At 53.2% G+C, this 23,246-nt stretch overlaps 1 protein-coding gene across 1 annotated transcript in view; it reads right to left on the minus strand.

Annotated features, from left to right (window-relative positions):
* The window catches only part of Ppl (periplakin), a 48,356-nt gene extending 33,695 nt beyond the window's left edge, over nt 1–14,661 (minus strand). Inside the window, exon 1 of the mRNA XM_052195266.1 lies at nt 14,469–14,661. Within this exon, the coding sequence (XP_052051226.1) occupies nt 14,469–14,530 (62 nt within the window). The 5' untranslated portion in view covers nt 14,531–14,661. The remainder of the gene's footprint in view (nt 1–14,468) is intronic.
* Between the last annotated feature and the right edge of the window lie 8,585 nt (nt 14,662–23,246).

Here is a 23,246-nt window from a genome sequence, read left to right on the forward strand (position 1 = left end):
ACACCTTTTGCTATCTTAAGCTTCAGTGAATTGACGCTCACCTGAAACCTTGTCTAACCAGGTAGAGGGACGCACTTCCTGTTTGACCTAGCAGAGGGATTGCTGTGATTGGTGCAAACGCCATTTTCATTTGCATGCAAGAGCCTGTGATTGGTGCAAACACCCCCCACACTTGCGAGCTCTTTTAGGCATTCCTGGGAGATCCCCCTCAAGTACTGCAGGTGCAGGGGGTGGGAGTGGGAACATCCTGACCCCAAGGCCCTGAGGGGCTGAGAGGTGAGGCCAGCAGCAGAAGCCAGAATCTGAAGGAACCGTGGGTAGCCCTGCCAACCCTAAGAGCCAAACCACTAGATCAGTGACTAGCAGCGGCCTGCAGAAGGTGGCTATAGCATGCTGAGCTATGGCCTCTCAGCATGCTACAGCTGGTGCTATAGCCGGCTTCTCAGGTTCTGGGATTATATGGTTTGTTCTCAGGGTCAGCCAACCCCAGCTACCTGTTAGAAGCCAAAGAATGCTTCCAGAGGCTGTCACCATCCCAGCGCTGAGCGGGGCCATTGCATGTATGACACGGCTCAGGAATCCCGCTGCTCTCTGAAATAAGTGGTATTACTTATTTTAATTTGTTTTTGAATTTTATTTATTTCATGTGTATGAGTGTTTTGCCTGCCTGCCTGCCTGTAAGTCTGTGCACCACAGATGTGCAGTTCCCACGGAGGCCAGAAGAGGGCGTCGGATCCTCTGCAACAGGAGTTACAGACTGTTGCGAGCCTCTGTGGTGTTCTAGGAATCCAACTCAGGTCCTCCCGGAGAACAGTCAGTGTTCCCAACGGCCGAGCCATCTCTCCAGGGTCACCATTATTTATCCTGCTTCACAGTAAAGCGATGAGATTTGAGTCTGGAACATTCTGTGCTTTTGCTCTTTGGGCTTGGGGTCTGAGTAAGAGAGATGGCAGTGTGTTCCTGTGAGAGGGCAGTGTTCCGTGCCAGCGCCAGCAGCGCAGGAATGTGGGCTGGAGCAGAGTGTGCAGGGAGGGGCCTGGGAACAGGCCTGGCAGGTTGGGCTTTCATCTCACAGATGAACCACACTGGGCATCCAGTCCGGGTGGCCCCATGGAGGCTGAGATACAGACCTCCCCACCCATCTCATCCCAGTCCGGTCCCGCCCACAGCTGGCAGCCACCTGATTGGTCGAGAGAAACCAAAGCACACCCAGCCCCTCCCCCAGAACAGCGCAGGGCTAGTAAGTGCCCCACTGGAAGGACATGCCCAGCCCGTCACTTCTGTGCCCAGAAGTTAGTAGGGTGTGAGCGGTCAGGGCAGGTAGACATTGTCATTTGAAAGTGTCTCAGATGCTCATTTCCAGATTTCTCAGATGTCTCCACTCCATCTGCTCATTTTCAGAGTCGCTTCAGAAGTAAAGGCACCACCCAGGGTCACGTGGGGGACAGCTGCGGAGGGGAAAGATCTGTGTCTGGATCCAGTTGGGCTCAGATCCCCGCTGCACTGACAAAGGCACTGAGGATTGAAGCCGGGGCTTTAAACATCCCAGGCAAGTATTGTGCCCCGCGCTACAGCCCCAACCTTCTTTCTAGTTACTTAGAGACAGGCTAGCCTTGACTCACTCTGCACTCAGGCAAGGCTTGAACTTCTAATCCTCCGCCTCAGTTTCCCCACTAGCTCTGGAGACAGACCTGTACCACGATGTCCTGTGAGTTATGGAACTAACAGCCCTCAGTTTCATCATCCCTTCAATGGGATCAATACATCCTGCTGCTTAGTTAAAGCTTGCATCTGACATCTGAGCTGACATTCCATTGCTGGGGCTCAAGGATTGAGGTGGGGGTTCAGAGAGGCATCTAACAGCAGATCTGTGGTCATTTACGCCCCTCAGTGAGGCACTACTGCCCTCCTGGCCACACAGAGGGCACTCAGTGTGCGCCTGGTGGCTTGTGGGTATCTTGGCACCTCAGCAGTAATAATGGCCCTGTGGTCACTAGCCCTCTGCATTATCCCACTCCTCTAAAGTTGCCATTAAAAATGGAATCAAGGCTGACACTGGTCCCCAGAGATGCCACACACAGGCCCAGGTGGAAACTTCCTCAACAGCAGACAGAAGGGCGCGGAGGACCCTGGGGATTTAGTGCCACCAGGGACCTGGGGGACAATAACATCAAGGGAGCTGGAGAAGATCCAGGAAAGCTGCACTGCACTTAAGGGGACATTGTTCCTGGGGTTTCCTGCGGGGGCTGAGTGAGGCCCTCCAGACACCCATCTGTGGCAGTGAGGAAGGGGTCGTCCTGAGAAACGCCACCTCACAGTCTCGGCTTGGACTTCGCGGTAAAAGGAACAGGATCTGGATGGGGTCTAGGGCTTTGAAGAGCCCAGAAATGGCCCTTTTAGCCCAGGTCTTGCAAGCCCAGTGGGGTCCTCTTATGTCCCTAGGGTGAGGAAAGTGGGGGAAGGCTGGCTGGGAGGATCTCCTTGGAGTACCCCCTTGGAGCCTGTGCTGGCTAGTTAACTCATCTGAGAGGAGGAAACCTCAATTTAAAAAATGCCTCCATAAGATCAGGCTGTAGGCAAGCCTGGAAGACACTTTCTTAATTAGTGATTGATGGGGGAGGGGGCCCATTGTGGGCGGGGCCACGCCTGGGCTGGTATTCTTGGGTTCTATAAGAAAGCAGGCTGAGCAAGCCACGAGGAGCAAGCCAGTAAGCAGCACCCCTCCATGGCCTCTGCACCAGCTCCTGCCTCCAGCTTCCTTCCCTGAGTGAGTTCCTGCTCTGATTTCCCTCATGAAGGAGTATGATGCAGACTTGTAAGCCAAAGGAGCCCTTTCCTCCCCAAGTTGCTTTGGTCATGGTGTTTCACTACAGTGATAGTAACCCTGACTAAGACAGAGCTCCAGGGCTGTGTCTGAGAACACAAGGACTTGACAAGAGCTTCCTGGGGACAGGAGCAGGAACAGGTATCTCTTTGTGTGCCTAGGATGTATCTGGAGCAGAGCAGCCTAGGGGGCGGGGCAGGGAGCCGCCAGCTGTTAGAAGTCCTGTAGCTTCAGCCCTGCCTGCTGGGGACTCGGCTCTGACACTGCTTGCAAAGTGGGAAGCTAGAATTTGAGCCCAGTGCCGTGTGAGTTCACAGCATGGCCAGGACAGCCCATAATTTTGTCAGTACAAGCAAAAGAGACACTCATCTGAGGAGACAGGAACAGGAATGTCCGCTGGGTGTAGCCATATACCAACGCTCTGCTTGGATCAGACGGAACACGGGTGTCTTGGGAGAACATACCCGTCCTGCTGAGTCCCTGAACAACTGTAATTTTATGCAGGGGCCTCTGGTCTCTTTTCTGGAGCTGGGGGTGGGGGAGAGAAGGGTGGGGGAGCGGTTTATTAAGCACACAGGCCAGTCAGATGCCTGGGTTCGTCCCCTCTTACTGCATGTGATGTCGCTTCTTTGAGTCTCGGTTGTCCTATCTGTAGTGTGGTGACAGTTAGGATGGAGCACCTGCACCACCAGGGACCCCTCACACTCTTTCACATGATGTCTCCTGAGGCTGACATGGACAGAGGGGTGGGGTGGGTGGGGGTGGGGCCGGGGGAGGACTCCAGAAGGTTCTAGGGCCTCTGTAGCACTGGGAGGAAGTAGATGAGCATCTGTCTGCCTCAATCAGTGTCTGGTACCTATGGGTATTTAATAAAGTCAGTTCTTTGTTCCCTGGGCCTCCTCCATCCCGGGGACACACACACACACACACACACACACACACACACACCACCCTGGCCAGGCATTTGCCTCCATGTCCTTGACAACTTGTTTCCCAAATGATCCAGTCTTGCGGAGCTGAGCCCAGGTCAGCATGTAGAAGGTCAGTCAGTGCATGAAGATATATCTGGATACAAAGCAGCAGTGGAGACTTGGCTTGTCCCCAGGCTGGGAGAACAGCCGTTTCCACAGAGCAGACACTCTGAGAGCCAACTGCTGCCCTGTAGCCCTGGAGGGGCCTTCTCCATTCCGGGTGTCCCTGGCTGCCCAGCATGTCCCCCTGCCTCTCCTGGATGGAACTGGGACCTGGGGGGCAGGGAGAGTTAGCGCTCTGACTGACTCCCTAGGCCCCAGTCAGTCTTCAGGCCCCAGCCCTTGGTCCTGCCTCAGTTCCCCCATTTTGGGGTTAATTCGGTCTTGGCGAGTGTGGGGTGTGCAGGTGGGGAAGTGAGACTCTTCCTTCCAGGAACTCCTGCTGTCTGCCTCTCACAGCCTCACCATCCCGGGTCTCACCTACCCCTGGAGCCAGGGCTGGGCTCAGTGGCTCTGAGGGGCATCGGGTCTGATTTGGGTGTGGCAGAACCCCCAACCCGGTCTTCTCTAAATGGTGACTCAGAATGTGCCTGGGCTGTCAGGAGTTAGGGAGCGCGCCCTGGTGCCCACTGCCAGCCGACGGGTCATTTATTAGAACCAAAGGGCCTGGGAAGGGTGGCACAGGAGAGTTACTAGGGCTGGGCTCTTTTTCTTTCCCTTTTACGACATTTTATTTATTTCATGTGTATAAATACAGACATGCAAGTCTGGGGGTAGGAGGACAATCTGAGGTAACTGATTCTCCTTCCATCGTGTAGGTCCTAAGGATCAAACTTCGGTCATCAAACTTGGTGGCAAGGGCCTTTACTCACCAAGCTATATACCCAGCCCCCACTGTGCACACATTTGTGTGTGTGTGTGTGTGTGTGTGTGTGTGTGTGTGAGTGAGTATCCCCATACGTCCATGGCCTGTCTCTGCTGTCTTTTCTTAGCTGCCTTCCCTCTGTTACTTGAAACAAGGTCATCATAGCCTGGGACTTGACTGAGTAGCCCAGGCTAGCCAGCATGCCTCCAGGAGTCCATAGTCTCCACTTCACACTCCCCAGCCTCAGGACTATGGATGAACCCAAGATACTACACGCAGCTTTTAACCCATGCTACGGGGATTGGACTCAGATTCTCGAACTTGGGAGACAAATGCTTTGCTGACAGGGCACCTCCTTAACCCACTTTCCAGTTAGACTTTATTGGGAAGAGGGTGGGTTTTTGTTTGTTTGAGACAGGGTTTTATTATGTAGCTCAGGTTGGCCTTGAGCTGATGATCCTCCTGCCTCAGCCTCTCTATTGCTGAAATTTGGGGCTCCCTCAGCAGGCGTTGAACTGAGCAGATACTTCTCAGAGCATCAGCAACGTCCACATCTCTTTTCCAGATGAAGTTATCTGAGGCTCAGCAGATTTAAGGAACCTGTCCAAGGTCACACAGTTGAGTAACTATAGTATCAGGATGTGAATCTAAGTAACCAGGCTCCAAAGCAACCTCCCCAGTCCAAGAGGGACATGTCAATACTAACCCTAACCCACACCACCACAGACAAAGTAACAAGAGACACTCAGAACAGAAGGGTGAGGCAGTCACTACCAGGAGTGTCACAGTAATTGACATCTTCTTGGTACCCTGGTCAGTAGATTGATCCTGAGTAAGAGGCAAGGTGACAATCAATGGCGGTAAACCAGGCTGAGTCATTCTTTTAGATGTGACCACAAGGGACTCCGCACCTGTCCCTTTGAACAGGACTTTCAAGTGTAAGGAACCAGCAACACAGGAACCTGGGCCACACACCCCACCCAGTGATGACACAGGCTCCCTCTCTGACCCTCAGGCCAGCTGACAAGATGGCTGTTATTGGCCCACACTGGGGTGGAATGCTACACTTCAGAGCAGGCTGGGGTGGTGGTAGGGGCCTCATAGATTCTCCTAACACATCAGCAAGTCTTTATGGTAGAATTGTGGTTTTTGTTTTCTGCTGTTTAATGCAGTTATTGTTATTAGGAACAGTTTTGAGAAAGAGTCTTCCTGTGCACCAAGATTGGTCAGTAAATGTCTACACTCGTAAGTGTAGCAGCCCAGCAGGCACTCCCTAGACATTTGATAACAGGTCAATATGTTTTACTTCTGCCCCCCAACTCCTTGCCGTCTCCCTTCCCCTGACACAGACCCTGGGGACAGGACTTTTTGACCATAAGCCCCTGGAGATATGAGCTGTAGACAGACCATAAAATGCCTGGTCCAATTAATGCCTATATCCTGAGCCCCAAGCTTATGCAAGCCCTGGAATTAAGGGTTACAGAAGGGCCCACCCTAAAGATGAGTAAATCTTTATTGTCCTATACTTTATAGGTTATTAGGGAGGGTTAGGAAAACACCCCCAATGACTATAATTAGGAAGATTACCTAGGCCAGGGTATTTTCAGCCTCATTAGTCCTTATTCAGGCCTCCTAATCCAACCTGTTTGTTTGTTTGTTTGTTTGTTTGGAGAAACAGTCTTACTATTTATTGTAGGCCAGGCTGATCTTGAATTTGCAAGCCTCTGCTTTTAGCCTCTTGAGTGTTAGGATTACAGGTGCTCTTCTGATCTAAAATTAATTGTGGAGAATATAACTCAATCCAATAAAAAAGTGAATAAAGAACAAAGAAATGAAAAAGGGAAGTGCTATAAGTGGCAAAGCAGCAGAGTGGGCCCAAGCACATTGGTCACCACAATAAACATAACTGAGTTAAACTCTCCAATTAAGGGACTGGGGATCTAGTTCAAGTTGGTGGAGTCCTTGACTAGCAGCATAAAGCCTGGTGGTTTCAGTTCTCAGTCCTCATAACTTGGGCATGATGTTTGGTGGTTGTAATCTCAGAATCTGGAAGATGGAGGAAGGAGGATCAGGAGTACATGGTAATCTTTACCTATATCAAAAGTTCAAGGCTAGCCTGGGTTACGTGACACCCTTTCTGTCCAAAGATAGATATCCCTTCCTGGAACTCACAGAAATCCACTTGTGTCTACCTTTCAAGTACTAGGATTAACCACAACCCTGGCTTGTATGACATTTAAAGATGTACCTACAACTATGTGATACAGGAAAGACGGGCATAAAAGAACAGAAGGTGACATTCCAGGAAGCTGCCACTGAAAGGGGAAGTATAATCTACACACCCCTAAAAACAGGACAGAGCATGACATCAGTATCACTACCATGGTCACTCCTGACTGCACAGCCCAGGAACAGAGGCAATTGCTTCTAAAGGTTGTGATTTAATTAGTCTGAGATAAGATATATTCCTGGTAGACCTCCTCAGGGTGTTCTGAAATACAGCCAGGGCTGAGAACAAGGAACTGAAACACAGCAACTGTTATAGATGAGCAACAGGAATGAGAAAACATTCCAAGTCTCCACCAGAAGGAAATCTTAAGAGAAAGCCACATACAGGGGGTGTTCAATAAATACCAGACTGATTAGCCAATTGACCGATACTTTCCCTACTAGAAACTTCTGTGGTAATTAGACAGTCAATTCCCCCACACCCAGTTATTAATCCTGGGGAAGTCAGCCCTACACTGTGTGGGCTGTTGGGGCAGTAATTCCTGCTCTATTTTTAAGGCCTGAACTGTTTCTGTCCAGGGAAGACCCGCCACCTCCCGGCTTCCAGTTCTCATTACAGACACACAAAGGCCAAGTCATGACTCTAGTCTTGAAGCTTCCTATGGTATTTACAGGGCTCAAGCTGACTGTGGTGCCTCTGGCCATTAGAATGCCATTCTGAGTTAGAGTTAAGTCATCATGACCCAGTTGAGCCAGTAGAATAGTATCAAAAATAAGTGGTCATCCCTGTGTCTGCCACCAGGACTTAGTGGGTGTCCTTTCATGGTCATATTCACTACAGACTCTCTTTAAAAAGAAATAAAAGGTCATTTATATCAATCATTTTCCAATCCCCCCCAGGAGTATATAATTTTATTTAGCTTGACATTTTATTATTTTTCTCTGTGTGTGGGTGTTTTGTCTGCATGTACATATACACTACAAGTGTGCCTGGTACTTAGGAGGTCAGAAAAGGGTGTTGGACCCCATGGAACTGGAGTTACATAAGGTTGTGAACCACCCTGTGGTACTAAGAACTGAACCCAGGTCTTCTGTTAATAGCAACGTGTGTTCATAACTGCTGAAGCAACTCTTTAGCCTACCATTTACATTTTTGATACATCTGTTTGTCTACATCCAAATGTTAGCAATAAAATTGCTTTTTGTCAGCTGTGGCGGCAGCAGCGGAGGCGAGGCGGCAGCGCAGAGTGAGTTCCAGGACAGCCAGGGTTATACAGAGAAACCCAGTCTCGAAAAAACCAAATCCAAAAACAAAACCAAAAAAAACCAAAAAAACAAAAAAAAAAATTTGCTTTTTTGTCCTTTTGGTTTTCCGTTGCTGTTGATAGCTGCTTTTGTTTTGAGATAAGGTCTCATTGTGTGGCCTGGATTGGCCCTGAGCTCAGTCTTCCTGCCTTAGCCTCCCCAGCAGTGGGATTGCAGGCTTGCATCACCACACCTGGCTGTAGTTTGTGCATTTTTAAGCCTACTAACATTCTCTCTCACCTTTCCTCCACTTGCTTCGCCTGCTCAGCAAATTGTATCCCCGTGAGGATACAACGTGTCTCTTAAAATCCATCTGACTGATGGTTATCAGTCCGTCTCCTGACAGCCCCTGGGCTCTGTTTAGATGCCCCATCTCCCCCTCCTTCTTATAGTTCAGTACCTAGGGCCCTTCACTGTTACCCTGCTGTTTACCCTGCCCCCTCCCTAGTGCAGGTCAGATACTGGATGGGGGAGGGGGCACACTGCGCAGGCGTCCGGTATTCCCTTTTCCAGAGAGAGCTCTACCCTCTCCAGCTCACCTCCATTCCTAGCCTCTCATCTGATGGCTGCTCCTGCCCTTCCATTCATGGTCCAGTGGGCTGCCACACAAGCCCAAACCACACCAAGATGAGACTGACTTATTTGAGACAATGTGCAGATGGGTGTGTCCCAGTACGGAGGCTTCCGAGGGCTCCCCTGGGAATCCAAGTAAGTCAGGTAGAAAGGAAAGGGCACTTCAGGCAGGAGGCACAACTTGGCCAAAGGCTCGCCCGGCTAGGAGCAGCATGGAGACAGGATAGGTGCTCACCCTGTGCAGGGTGGTATTTGCCAGTGCCCCAGAGAAGTCAAACTGTTGGGAACATTGTCATCACATGCCGCAGTGGCCATGGCTGCAGCAGGGGGATGGACAAACAGGAATGGCCAAGGGCCAGCTGCAGGCATCCAGGCCCCACGAGTCCCCTTTGGGCTGAATTCTGGATGCAGCAATAGGGACCCATTTAAGGGAGGACAGGGCAGCAGGAGGCCTCTCAGGCTTAGAAGGCTTCGACTAAAAAGGCAGAAAGAGCAAAGGCCCATGCCAGCTCCCTCTTCCTGCTGCCCAGACAGGCTGAGGCAGGCAGGAGGGTGCGGACAGTGCCAGGGAGGTCCCACACTACCTACGTGGGGGAGGGGAGTGCCTGACTCCCATCTCCTCTGCTTTGGGGAGTAAGGAACACTGACAGGGTGTTAGGTGAGCCCTGCTGCTCTCTCTCTCCCCCAGGCTGGCCCTTGACAGTGCTGGTCTTTAGCAGAGCTTCCCACAGGCTGAGCCTAACTCCGTCCTAGATCTCTTCATCTGCCAAAACGTTTTGCAGAGAGCTGGCCAGACTAGGCTGTAGTGGCTCCTAAAGGCAATCTCAGCACATGGGAAGCGTAGGCAGGAGAACTCAGGAGTGCGAAGCTAACCTGGGCTGTGTAGTTAATTGGAGGTCAGTCTGGGTTACAGAATAAGTTGAAGTCAGCCTGGAATATATGGTGAGTTCAAGGATACCTTAGGCTATATAGTAAGTTGAGACCCTGCCAAAATACACTCCCCCACAACCTACAAACAGGTTAATTAAGTAATTATTTTAAAAATGGGACAGAGTCGGAAGCCCTGAGGTCAACATTCAGCCACCTGACTGGAGAGTCTCTGGACTGCACTGCCACCATCCTCAGGCATGGGGGAGGGGTTCCTCTTCTAGAACCCCCGTGCCTCGGTAGAGTGAGCCCTCTCATTTCTATCCGGCTTCAGTGTTCATCCCCATGGGAAGTGGGACCCAGCCCACGTGGTGGGTCATACTGACGCCTTACCACACTCCAGCCGTGCAGCCCTTCTTTGGCAGGTGCAGGGACATCGCACGCAGTTTACTGTGCCCAAGGCAGCCAGGTTCTTGGAGGGTGGTGTGTTTTACTGACAGGCCCTCCCCATATCATCCTCTTTCAGGCGCCATGCATCAATGGGTGTGAACATAGCCTGCTTGGTTATGCGGCCTGGAGGCTTCTAGACTTAAAGAACAGGTCCCTCTTAGCAGTGTGTGATGGCTGCCTCCTCTGAGACTGACCCAGAGCTGGGCCTATCACACAGTCACTTTGCTGTCCCACCCAGGAGTTGGTCCGAGTGGGGGTTGTAACACTGTTCCTGTTACTCAGATGATGAAGCAGGTTCCTAGATACTAAGTGACCTCCACAAGGTCACACAGCTCCGGAGAGGCAGGTTGCACTTGGACTCATGACTAGTGGACATCTTCGATACCAAGATGATCAGAGTGCCCCAAGATGTTCTTCTTGCTTGTCCCCTCTCTACACACAGGCTTCTCCCTCTGGTGCAGGTTACTCGGGGAGTTTCGGGGATACTTGGCAAGAAGTTTCTAGACTTGGTTGGCTAAGGTGGGGAGACTCGCACTAAATATAGTCAGCACTATCCCGTGGGGTGTGGTCCCTGATTGAATTCAAAGAAGGAAAGCAAGTTGAGTGCTAGCATCCATCTGTCTCTGCACACTGAGGGTGCAGGGTGTCCCCCTGCCTCACACTCCAGCCGCCATTGCCTCCCTATAGACAGAGTATATCTAAGAACTGTGAGGTAATTGCTGCCTCTCTTAAGCAGCGTCTGTCAGGCATTTTGCCACACAGTGAGTATCTAAGACAGCCTCTTGCAAGCAGACTGGATGGGGCTGGAGAGATGTGTGGTGGTCAGGCTGCGGGCAGGGCATGGCTGGAGGTGGGCATGTGAGATCAGTTCTGTTCAGCTTTTTAGACAGGATCTTTCTGTGATGCGGCCCTGGCTGGTCCGGAACTCACGGAGGTTGCGTTTGTCTTTGCATTCCGTCTGACCCCAAAGTCAGACACCTTTCCCAGGAAGTCTTCTCTGATGCACTCTGACCTGACAGCCTCACGTACACCATTACAGAACACAGAGTGGGCGGGCTGGAGCCCCGTTCTGACCCATCAGTCAGATGGTCATTCCTGTGTTTAACCTCATCTTATCTCCCCTTCATGACGCCAGCAACTGATCACCAGGAGTTGTCGAGGTTCCCTCCCCCAGCTTGGCTCCGCCCATGGGAATAACCTGGTCTGTTCTTGGGATTACAGTAGGTACATCCTCTGCATTCATATGTTTGTGTCCACACAGGGTCTCACAGCTCAGGCCGGCTTCAACCCCTCTGTGTAAACAGGGATGGCCGTGAACTTTTGACTTTCCGGGATGACAGGCATGTGCCACCATGCCTTTTTTTTACATAGTTCTGGGAATCAAACCTAGGGCTTTGTGGATGCTAGACAAGCACTCTACCAACTTATCTACATCCCCAGCCACACACCCCTGCATTTGTTTCTTTTTCTTCTTCTTCATCATCATCACCATCATCATCATCATCATCACCACCTTCACATGCTGATGGCCCCTCTGGTTCTCACCCTTTTCTCTGGGTTATTTCATCTCTTCCTTAGCCAAAACTCACAGGCAGATGCTCTGTTATCCCCATTCCAGGTGAGAAAGTGGCTCAGAGAGGTCAAGAACCCCCACTAAAGTTGCACAGCCAACAGGGCGCGAGCATGGACCCCACACAGTACCTTCCTGCTCATCTAGATACATGGACCCCACAGTACCTTCCTGCTCAGTGACCCCCCCCCCCCAGCAAGCCTGACCCTGTCATTAGTTCAGGTGTGAACACCAGCTTCCACACCTGTCATTAGGAACCAGGGTGACAGGAGTAGCGGGGTTCACACCCTGCCCAGAACCCCTCAGCCCATGGCATCTGCTAAAAGGCAGACAAACAGGGAGGGGGCATCTCTGTCCTCTGACAGGGATTTGTGCTGTCCAAGCCCTAGGCTGCCTGGGCTCGAAGGCCCTGACACAGGGCTGCTGGGTCCCCTGAGCTTGGGAAGGCACTAACAACTCCTGTTTGGGTTCTTCTGGTATGCTGGGATTTTGCTTTTCCAGCCTTTATTCCACTGCAATACTTGGCAGGCAGGGAAACTGAGGCTCAGAGCGTCGCACCAGTATAGCTAATCCAGGATGAACATCAAGGCTTCTGCTGCTTAGACCTGAGTTCCTCCTCAACTCACTACTGTCTCCTTCCCTCAGACAGCAACGGAGGAGCCACAGAGAACTCAGACTGCAGGGATAGCTATGGGGGAACTCCCCACGGCCATGGAGAACAATAAGGACACACACACACACACACACACACACACACACAATGCTTGCTACAAGGCTGGCTGGACATGAGCCAGTGCTGCAGTTTCTTGTAATCCCCAGCTCTGGGGAGGCTGAGGCAGGAGGATGGAGTCCAAGGCTAGGCTGAGTTACATACACAGTTGTTCAAGGCAAACCTGAGCTTATATAGCAAAAGCCTGTTTTGTGTGTGTGTGTGTGTGTGTGTGTGAGAGAGAGAGAGAGGGGGGGGGGGATAGGTACTAGGCTTCCCTACCCCACAGTTTGGTAGTCTAGTCCTCCAGCAAGGGGGTGGGGACAGTGGGCACCCTGGGCTAGAAAACCATGAAGAGAAGTGTCTGGTCTCTCTCTACTCAGGGCTGGGTGACCACAAGAGGGGCGTGGCTAAAGCTGCCCACCAAGGACTCAGCGGGTCTGCCTAGACCGGGAGGCAAGCAGGACTCTGGTACTTAAGCACCAGGTTCTCAGAGTCCCTGTGGCTGAAAGGATGGAGCTCCTTTTTCCCTTCCCCTCTTCTCCCCTCCCCCCTCCCCTCCCCTCCCCTCCCCTCCCCTTCTCTTCCCTTCCCTTTCCTTCCCTTCCCTTCCCTTCCCTTCCCGGCTCTGTTGCCTTTGCTGTTAGGTCCAAGCCCAGGCTCTCCAGGCTGGAGGGCTGGAGGGTGGGGGTGGGACCTGGCCCGGCTCCTGGGATGTGTGACTCTTCCTGGTGAGGACCACAGGGGCCTGACCCCTTGTGGGGCTGGCACGGAGTGTCTGATTGTGCAATAGGCAAGAGAGCAGCCCAGGGACTGGATGGGACCCCAACTGGTTCTGACTGCCAGCTGGATCTGCCACAGAGGAGCAGCACGGAGGGCCCTGCCCAGCCTCTGGGGTTGTGAAAGACTGAAAGGCAGGGTTGATGAGGAGAAGGCAGGAGAGGGGAGGGGACCGCACAACATGGGAGAAATTACACTGAGCTTCAAACAGCCCTGCCCGTGGGACTTCAGGAAAGCAGAATTTCTGAAAGCATAGAATACGCACGCAGGTCACACTCCAGGCTGCACGGGCCAGGGCACCTGTCTCAGTAGGTGGGTCTGGGTTGGAGGGCAGAGCCAGCCAGTGAGAAAGCTCTGGCCCAGAATCTCCTGTCTTGCCTCTTTCTGGAGTCCCGGGGCGTGGGAGGGGGGCGGAGGGGAGGAACTGTTCGTGGGCCAGTGGAGGAGCCCAGTTGAGAGTTGAGCCTCTCAGCCAGGTGAGTGGTGACATTTGTCACCTCTCATCTGCCTAAAGTTATTTGGAGGGACCACTCCCACTTCCCCTAGAGGGGTGCCAAGACAGAGGAACGAATTCCACCCCTCCCTCAATCTCAGCAACTTCACCAGTCTCCCCCAAACCGGTTATTAAGCGAATGAATACATTAGGCTTATCAAAACCGACGTGGCCTGTCTCTCCATCCAGACACATCAAGACATGTCATTCGCTTCTCGGGCGGCCCTGAGAACTCAGGGATCGCAGACGCGGCCAGTTTCGGGGATAGGGGGGTGGGGAAGCGCCAGGAGCCACACCCCTGAGAAATCACGCAGTGAGAAATTGGCCTGTCCCCACCCAGCCGGGCCGAGCGGGAGTCTAGAGAGCCCGAGAATGCCTTAGCAAGGGCCCCCGGGGCCCCAGGACCCACCGCGGCCTTCGAGTGCTCCGCCGCAGGCAGGCAGGTGCAGCCGGGACAGGTGGCTCACCCTCGGAGCCACCATATCTCGCCGACCAACGGCGGCTGCAGCACCTGCGCGGTCTACAATTCCCTCAGGGGATCATCCCACACACAACTTATTTTCCGAGTCCCAGGGTGGAAACAACGTTTCATGACCGAGATTCCAGCTTCAGGACCGCCCCACAGTTTGTCTCCTTACTCAAGTCCCCCACAAAGCAGCCCATCATGGGGCTCTAGAGTCCGTCCTGCCATTCTTGGTGCCCCTTCCCGGGCCCCATTCCATCAGGACAGAACTTTCCAGTTCCAGAGGAACCTCCGCATCGCGTGCCCACGCATCCCCACTACTGGCTCAGCTCTAGGTCTCCCTAATCCTAGCCCAGGGCGCCCCCTCACCTCCGCGTCTGCACCGTCGGGCTGTATTTGCCTTTGTTTCTCTTCCTGAAGAGCGAGTGCATGGTGGCGCTTGGGACGGAGGGACCTGGAATGCGGCGATGGGCCCGGCGCGCACTGAAAGCGGGCGGCGGGCGCAGGTGAAAGGCGGCGGCGGAGGCGGCAGCGGCGCGCGGAGCCCCGTGTGCGGAGGGCCGCGGCTCTGGGTCACTACAGGAACAGGGCGGGGCGATCGCCGGCCACTTGCTTGCCTGCCGCACCCCGGGAAGGTGGCGCTTACCTTGCAGGCGGGGCTTCGGACGCGCTCCTTGGGTCCCCGCCGGACACCGCCCCCCGTTGCTCGGTACTGCCTAGGCTGCGCAGCCAGAACCTGCAGGGCCAGGCCACCTGCGCCAGGTCTCGAGGCCGCGCCCATCCTGCACATAGAGTCTGGCGCGCCCCCTGGCTGAAGGGTTTACCCGGGCAATCCCAAAACACCGTGACACTCCTTTTGTGATGACCCACAGGTGGAACCTCAGACAGGTGTGGGAGACCCGAAAATCACACTCAAGGTGGGGGCAGCGGAACTGGCGGTGGCCACAGCCACAGCCACAGCATGAGACTGAATTCGTTTCTCGTGGGCACCTATGGTCAGTTAGGACTTCTCTGAGAGTTGTTTTACTTACTGCCCTCTGCCTCAGTTTCTTCCTTGGCCAAGGGAAGATAACGATGACTCCCATCCAGAAGGGGTATAGGAGATTCCTGTAGCCAATTCACCAAAGAGCTTGGCACACAGCGGCAACTCAAAACACGCAGGAAGCAGCTGGGGAGGACGTACATATGCCTTGAAACGTTCATAACCCCGGGCCCTGGCCTGATAGAGACTTCATGGTGGATCACGGAAACTTTAGTTATGGTTGAGAAAAGCAATGCTGCAGAATCCTGCCCACACGCCCTGGAGTGAGGCTGGGCGGGGGGCGGAAGGGTGTTAGAAGTTTGGAGCTTTTCCCCATTCAGATCTGTACCCGCAGCTCACGAGCTCACGAGCTGCAGCAAGGGACACAGCTCTGGTTTTGTTGGCCAATGGGAAATTGAGTCTGGGTAGGACTTAGAGTGGAAGAGAGACAGCTGTGAGGACTCAGTGCCACCCTGGGGTGGGAGCTCACCCGGAGAGACGCAAGCTGGAGAGACTCTAGAGATAGCCAAAGGGCGTACAGTTCAAGTAAGGGGAGAGTGGAAGGGGACAGATAGCTGTGGGACTTGCTCACACCATCAGGAGACTGGAGGTCCAAGTTCAGCTGACCCCAATCTCTGTCCCACGGGTTTAAAATAAGGAGGTTGGTGTTCAGGGGTGGGGGGCTCAGTAGCTGCGAGAACACACTGCTCTTGAGAGGGCCCTGTTAGTTCCCAGAACCCGTTAGCCAGATCCGGCACCAGGGTGCCTTCCTCTGGCTTCCCCAGGCACCTTCCTTCTCTCATGTGCACATACCGTGTACATACCCACACACATGCACACAATTTAAATATATGTAAATATATATAACATATAAAAATAATATATACATATATTATAAAATATAAATAACTTTGGAGGTTAAGAAAGGAAGTGCAGCGCCTTCCTTTGGTGGAGTTGGTGGGCAGGAATACTTGAACAATGTGCTCTTGTATATATAGAAGGCTTCTGGAGGGATCCATGAGAAACTGTGAGCCTTGACTCCCCTGAGGAAGAATGAGATTCTTCACTGCGGAAGGAGGAGACGGAGCCAGGATACACGGGTGTTTGGATCTTTCCAGGGGAACAGTGAGGGAGTCCTTTTGCTTCTCTGGCCTCAGTTTTCCCCATCTGTGAAGTGGATGTAAAGGCAGAGTAACCACCATGAGATGAGATCTTCACAGTGAGCCTCCAGCATAGCCTGATTGTGATTAGACAGAGCTCGGTGACAACAGGGATGTGTCCTTTGCTACAGGCTCATTGGACGCCTGGGACAGCTCTGATTAAAACTGCAAACTCTCAAGTCCTTTTCTCAGCAGCTCCTGGGCGGCTGTGAAGTGGTGTTGGGGAAGTGGCATGGACCAGGAGCTCCAGGCCAGTCAGCTTGGGGCCCTGCGGAAGAACAGCACTGAGGGTATCTTAGGGTCTCATCCCCAATGATCTGTTCTAAGAACTCCCTGTGAGGTAAAGCCCCTTAGACTCTCTGCTCAGGGAGGACTTGATATCTCGGCCTTTTCTCTTGGGAAGGGAGCCATATTCTGATAGCCACACAGTGCCTGACTGGTCTGTGGCCACCAGCTGCAAGAGCCCAAACCCCGGACACCCCTGTCTCTACCCACCATAGTGTCCACTTCCAGGCTCAGGGCCACTGGGCTGGGCGCCCACTGACTCAGCTGGGCCCGGCCCAGGAGTGTTGGGGGAATTAACAGATTAGGGGAGGAATTCCACTTGGTCCTCACCCACTCTCTCACTCCGTGTTCTAAGAGAGTGAGCCCAGGCCTGGCGCAGCTGTGTGTGCATGCGTGGGTATGTGTGCACGTGTGTATGCACATGTGTTCCACACACAGCTGTGGGCAGGCAGGGTGGGGATCTGCCCTCACTTGTGCATCCTCTGGGGGCCAGATGGGGTTAGCTCGGCACTGCCAAGCTGTCTTTTGCCAAGTGACTCATCCCCTCTGCTGTGGTGGGGGCGGGAGGCCAGCACGAGGATTGCGAGGATTGCGAGGAGGATTGCATAGGTGCTTGTTCCAGGAAGGTTGAGCCTCATTGAGGAGGCACCTGCAGGGCCGTGCAGTGAGCGCCCAGCAACCAGTGACCCTTGACCTCCCATACCTGTCTCTTTCCAAAGCTGGAAGGAGGGAGGGCTCTGTTTCATTGTTGCAAGGGTCACCCACACCCTCTCTGGGCTCAGCATTTCCTCAGAAGTTGGAGAGGAATGTGCACCCCAGGCTCCCTCACTTTGAACCAGTTCGAAACAGGAAGAACAGCATTCTCTCAGCCCGGGAACAGAGGGCCCTGCTCACAGGACCGGGATGGAGGCTGTTCCTCCCAGGGTGGCGGCCCAGGTCCATCCTCTGTACCTAGACCCTCTCTCATCTCCTATATGGCTCCACAGTCACTCGAGGAATCTTACTCACATATGGACTCCTGCTAGGCATGGTGGCATAGACCTGTCACTTCAGCTGAGGCTGAAGGATTAAAACATCAAGGCCTGCCTTAGCTCTAGAGTAAGTTCAAGGCTAGCCCAAGTAACTTATCAAGGCTAGCCCAGGTGACTTAATAAGACCCTGTCACCAAACAAAAGTTAAAAAAGCTGGGGGCAGGGACAGCTTGCCAGGCACGCGCGAGGCCCTTCGTTCAAGTTCATGTGTCTTTTCCTGGGATTGTGGCTGGATTTTATCAGCACCGCACTGTACACACTGAGATAACCGGCCAGATGGAAAGGCTTTTCAGTGAGCACACACCCTCCGGAGCACCGAGGCAAGAGGTCTGGGGCTATCTGGAGAACACAGGTCAAAGCCAGCCTGGGATTGAGTCCTGGCTGTGTGAGCTCGCACCTAACACACGGGGGACAGCCAGTGCCAAGGGATGCATTCGGAGCTCTGACTCGCACAGGAGAGCGGCGTGGGGGCTGACCCAGCCTCGCCCTCTATTGTGTAACATATATTTACTTTTCTTTCGGGACAATTCTTGGGACGGAAAATCAAACTGACCCTCTAGCTCACATGGGCTGACTCATACCTACCCCTGAGCTCCCCCCCTGCATCCTTGGCACGAGGGGAAGCTGAGCTCTGGGAGCAGGCACAGAAGAGGGACTCAGAGTCTTCTTGCTCCTGAGTCACCCCTAGAGTACTCACTTCAGGCCCTCATCCACTGAGGCCCCTGGCAGCCTCTCCCCTGTCTGATGGGAACTCCACCCTGTGGTCACTTCAGGAAGGCAGGCTCCCATGACTCCCTGCTACCCTCCCCAGACTCAGGTATGCACCTGTACGATTGTGTATATTGCCAAAATATGGAGACAACTCCCACTACGTTTGAATGGTGATTGCTCCGATCCATCCCCAGGGCCGGCCCTGCCCTTCCCCCCATATGTTCTAACCACCAAACAGTGACCCTGAAGCCCAGACAGCCCACTGTAGGGTTATCCCTGGGCCTCTCGAACTCACCATGAGGGCTTCTCTGCAAGGAAGCCACCCCATCAGGGCAGAGTGATTCTAGGTGGGGCTAAACAGGCTCTGCCAGGCACAGCATCCCTGCAGGGCAGACTGCCCAGCCTCCTGTCCACGCCCAGCTGCTTCTTCCTGCCTGCCGCCTGCTCCTCCCCTTCTGGGCCGTGCCAGGCTCATGCAGAGCAGACCAGTACAGCTACATTCTTGGGCAAGTGTCTAGGGTGTGAATAACCCCGGGGCTGGTCAGGTCAGAAGGTCAGGGCCTTGTTCCCTCCAGTGCCCAAGGGACAGATGAGTCAGGCTACGAATGGGAGAACAAGAAACCAAACCAGGTATTAGCTTGAAGCCCTTCTGGGTTCAAAAGCCAGCTTAGCCATGTGACCAGCTGTGTGACTTTGGGGAGGTAGTTGTCCCTCTCTGCTAAATGAGAAGAACTTGGGAACTGAGATGTCCAGTCCGAGTGAGTTCTTTCATTTCCTTGTGGTGTGACCCTGAGCAAGTATCTCCAACTCTACGAACCCTGGTTTTCACATCTGCAAAATGGGAGCACCCTGATAGAAACTCCATAGACTCAGTGAAGACGAAAACCAAAAACACCTAATGCAAAGCACATCTTCACAGCAACAATCTGACGACCACGAGAGCACCCAGCCGCCTAACCCTGATGGGAATGAAGGCGGGGCCACTGCTCACTTTGCTTTTCAACTATCGCTGTATGATCACAACGACATGCCTCTCAAGTCCCTGGAGACTCAGGCCCTCGTCCCCAGTCTGAACCACTTGCTGGACAAGACTGTGTGATCAGTATTCTCTGCGTGAGTGTGGTCTCAGGGGAGAGCCCCAGAGCCCAGGACAAGAGTGAGTAATTATGAGTAGGAATTATGGTAGAAGAGAAGTAGTTTCCATCCATCCATCCATCCATCCATCCATCCATCCGTTCATATTGGACTGTTTATTTATAGGCAGAATCTCCTGCAGCCCATTTGGCCTCAAGCTTCCTTTGTAGGCCAGGCTAGCCTCAAGCTCATTCTACAGCTGAAGATGACCTTGAATTTCCAATCCTCCTGCCTCTACCTTCTAAGTATTAGAATTACAAGCATGCCAGGTTTGTGTAGTACCACAAATGGCACCTGGGATTTTTGAGTCAGCTGAGCTGTATCCCCAGTCCATCACATCATCCCATATTTATTGAGCAGATATTATTGGACACAGTCCATCACATCATCCCATATTTATTGAGCAGATATTATTGGACAAGTCAAGTCCCAGCTCCTCAGTATGTGGTATTAGGGTGCAGCCCTCAGAGGGCTTGCTGTGGAGAAGCAGGGTGAGGACAGGAGATGAAGGTCCCCAAACAGAGCAGCCCAGTAGACACAGGGACGATGCACACAGACACTGTAGGTCAGACTTGAGGCTGAGGGTGGAGAGGAAGGAAGGACCCCGGTTATAGGCACCCTAGCTCCCTCATGTCCTCCTCATTACTGCCATTTCCACGGCAACCAGACTTTTCCCACCTGTTGCTGGGGAAGGAAAGAGTACCCAGGGGGCTTCAGTGCATCCTTCATGTGCAATGGTCCATGTAGCACCTGCTGCGTGTGCAGCCCAGGAGTTACAGACATTCCATGTGCAGGAGATGATGGAACAGGCAGTCACATTGTTTTCCTCTGTGTCTTTATGCATTTACACATTCTGGTGTGTTTGGGTGCATATGTATGTGTGTGTGTGTGTGTGTGTGTATGCATGTGGAGGTAACCTGGGATGCTCCTCAGGCACTGTCTACCTTGGTTCAGATAGCTTTTGTTTTTTGGTTTTTCGAGACAGGCTTTCTCTGTGTAGCCTTGGCTGTCTTGGAACTCACTCTATAGATCAGGCTGGCCTCGAACTCAGAAATCCGCCTGCCTCTGCTTTCTGAGCTTTTTGGTTTTGTTGTTGTTTGTTTGTTTGTTTTGTTTTCCATTTTTGGGGGGCTGTTTTGTTTTGTTTTGTTGAGATAGGGTCTCTCCATCTGACCTGGTTAGACATCTGGCCAGAGAGCTTTGCCTCCCAGCACCAGAACTACAAGCATGCCCGCCAGCCTGTTTTAAACATGTGCTGTATTTTTAGTTTATGTGACAAGTGTTGGCTGTGTGTTTACCACACGCGTGCCCGGTGCAAGAGGGGGACGAGGGGGGCGCTGCTCTCTGGAACAGGGGTCTCAGTCAATTCCCAGCGGCCCCATGGGTACTGGGAAATGAACCTGGGTCCTCTGCAACATCGGCATATTGCTCCTAACTGCTAAGCCATCTCCGGTCCCAGCCCCGATTTTCAAATCAGGGCCTCATGCTTGCAAGGCCAATAGTTTACAGACTGAGTGGTGTTCCCAGCCCACCACTTAAAAAAGAAAGAGAAAAGAGAAGAGAGGAGGAGAGAGGGGGGAGGGGAAGAGTGGGGCAGGGGGAGAGAGAGAAGAGGGGGCAGGAGGAGGGGGAGGGAGCGAGAGGGGAGAGGGGGAAGAGGGTGCAGAAATGTTCAGTGCCAAGAAGCGAGCCGGTGAGCTGCCTCCACAGCTGGACTCGGTGTAGGCGGAGAAGGTGGGGGATATCACGTCACAAGGAAGGAAGCCTGTGATGAAGTGCGAGCAGATGCAATCAAAATGCGCCTGCCAATCTGCCATGGTCTGCCCATCAGGTCTCCCCTGACCTTTGTCCGCTCTCCGCTGAGCTCAAACATTCCAGCCTGGGACCCAGTGGCCAAGCTCCCATCCGCTGCTCTCTGCTGCCGTTCTCGGGTCACAGACTCAAGCTTAATCCCAGCCTGGCCCAGGGCCCAGACGATGACTCAAACCCCGCTCAGGACAAAGCTCCCTCCTCCCAGCCCTGGGTCTCCGCCCCAGCCTTTCTGGTGGGCTGGCCAAGGGCCCGCCGCCGCCGCCGCTGCTGCTGCTGCTGCTGCCGTAGAAAGTGCCCTGCCCAGGAGCTCCCACACCCCCGCCCCCGCCCCCGCCCCCGCCCCCGCCCCCGGGGAGATGCTGGGGAGACCCTGGAGCTGCCAGCCACTCCCTGCTGGGATTTTTTTCTTTTCAGTTCTGAGGACTGAGCACAGGACTGTGTGAAAGCAAGTGTTCTTCTGAGCTACATCCTCGACCTTTTAAAAATATTTATTTATTTATAGCTAGGTATAGTGGCCCATATCTTTAATCCTAGCACGAGGGAGGCAGAGGTAGGCGGATCTCTGTGGGCTCAAGGGAGGCAGAGGTAGGCGGATCTCTGTATGGTTCAGCCTACATAGCGAGTTCCAGGACAACCAGAGCCACACAGTGAGACCCTGTCTCAAAATAAGTAAATATATAAAAACAAAAAATAAATTAGCAGGAGAAGTGGTGTCACACGCCTTTAATCCCAGCACTTGGGAGGCAGAAGCAGACCGATTTTTGAGTTCGAGACCAGCCTGGTCTACAGAGTGAGTTCCAGGACAGCCAGAGCCACACAGAGAAACCCTGTCTCGAAAAACCAAAAGAAAAAAAATATGTATTTATTTTAAAATAAAAATTTAAATATATGTATTTACTTATTATTTCTTTGTATTTTGAGATAGGCTCTCAGTAAGTTCCCCGGGCTGGATTTGAACTCGCTCCATAGCCCCGGAACTTTCGTCCTCTTGCTTCAGTCTCCAGCATGGCCACGTGGCTACGATGACAGTCCGGTGTCATCCGGCCGAACCAGGAGGCGACAGTCTAGCCATTTATTCTGCTTATGTGGAAGTGCCAAAGGTTTCTATCTGTGTAAACTTGACCAGCTGTGTGTCGGGCGTTGTCACACTGAGAAGCTCCGGAGAGTCAGCTGGTTGATGGCGCTGAGGACCGCGGTCCCTGGAGTCTGCTCTGTGGACATGCGAGACTCTAGGTTTTCGGCCCATGGCGCTGTGTGATGTGCCCAAGCCTGTGGACAGAGTTCCGCAGGGAGGGTGAGGACCCAGCTGACCTCTGCTCTGTCATTGTCACGGGCTCCTCGTCTGCCCTGTGGGGGTGACCCTGCAGGAACGGGATTCTCCTTCCTCTGGCTGCAGGCTCTCCTCAGTTTCCTCTTCATCCACAAAAGTAACACGCGTGGCCTTTACCTTCAGATCCGAGGCCTCAGGCTCACACACTCTTCATTTCCAGCTTGCTGCAAGAAACTCTGCAAGCTTCTAGGCTCCTCCTCCTAGCTCTAGCCCCTCCTCCTTTCTCCCTCCTCCCAGACCCCTCCTCCTTTCTCCCTCCTCCCAGACTCCTCCTCCTTTCTACCTCCTCCCAGGCCTCTCCTCTTCTCTCCCTCCTCCCAGGCCCCTCCTCCTATCTCCCTTCTCCCAGGCTGCTCCTCCTCCTCTCTTCCTCCTGCCAGGCTGCTCCTCCTCCTCTCTCCCTCCTCCCAGGTCCCTCCTCCTTTCTTCTTGTTTTAGGCTCTTCCTCCCTCCCCCCTGTTCTCAGTCCCTTCCTAGTCTCTTCATCTTCTATGAAGGTGTTCTCAGATCCCCCTCCCTCCCCCTCCAGCCTTCTTTCTCTCCTTCTTCCTCCTCCTCCTCCCCTCTTCCTTCCTCACTTGTTCACTAGTCTGTACTAAGCACAGCAGGCAGAGGCTGAACAGCCTCCCTTTGGGCATGCTCCTGCCTCAGGACCACCTCCTC

Source organism: Apodemus sylvaticus, chromosome 10 (genome assembly GCF_947179515.1).
Source record: "Apodemus sylvaticus chromosome 10, mApoSyl1.1, whole genome shotgun sequence".
Lineage (NCBI taxonomy): Eukaryota > Metazoa > Chordata > Mammalia > Rodentia > Muridae > Apodemus > Apodemus sylvaticus.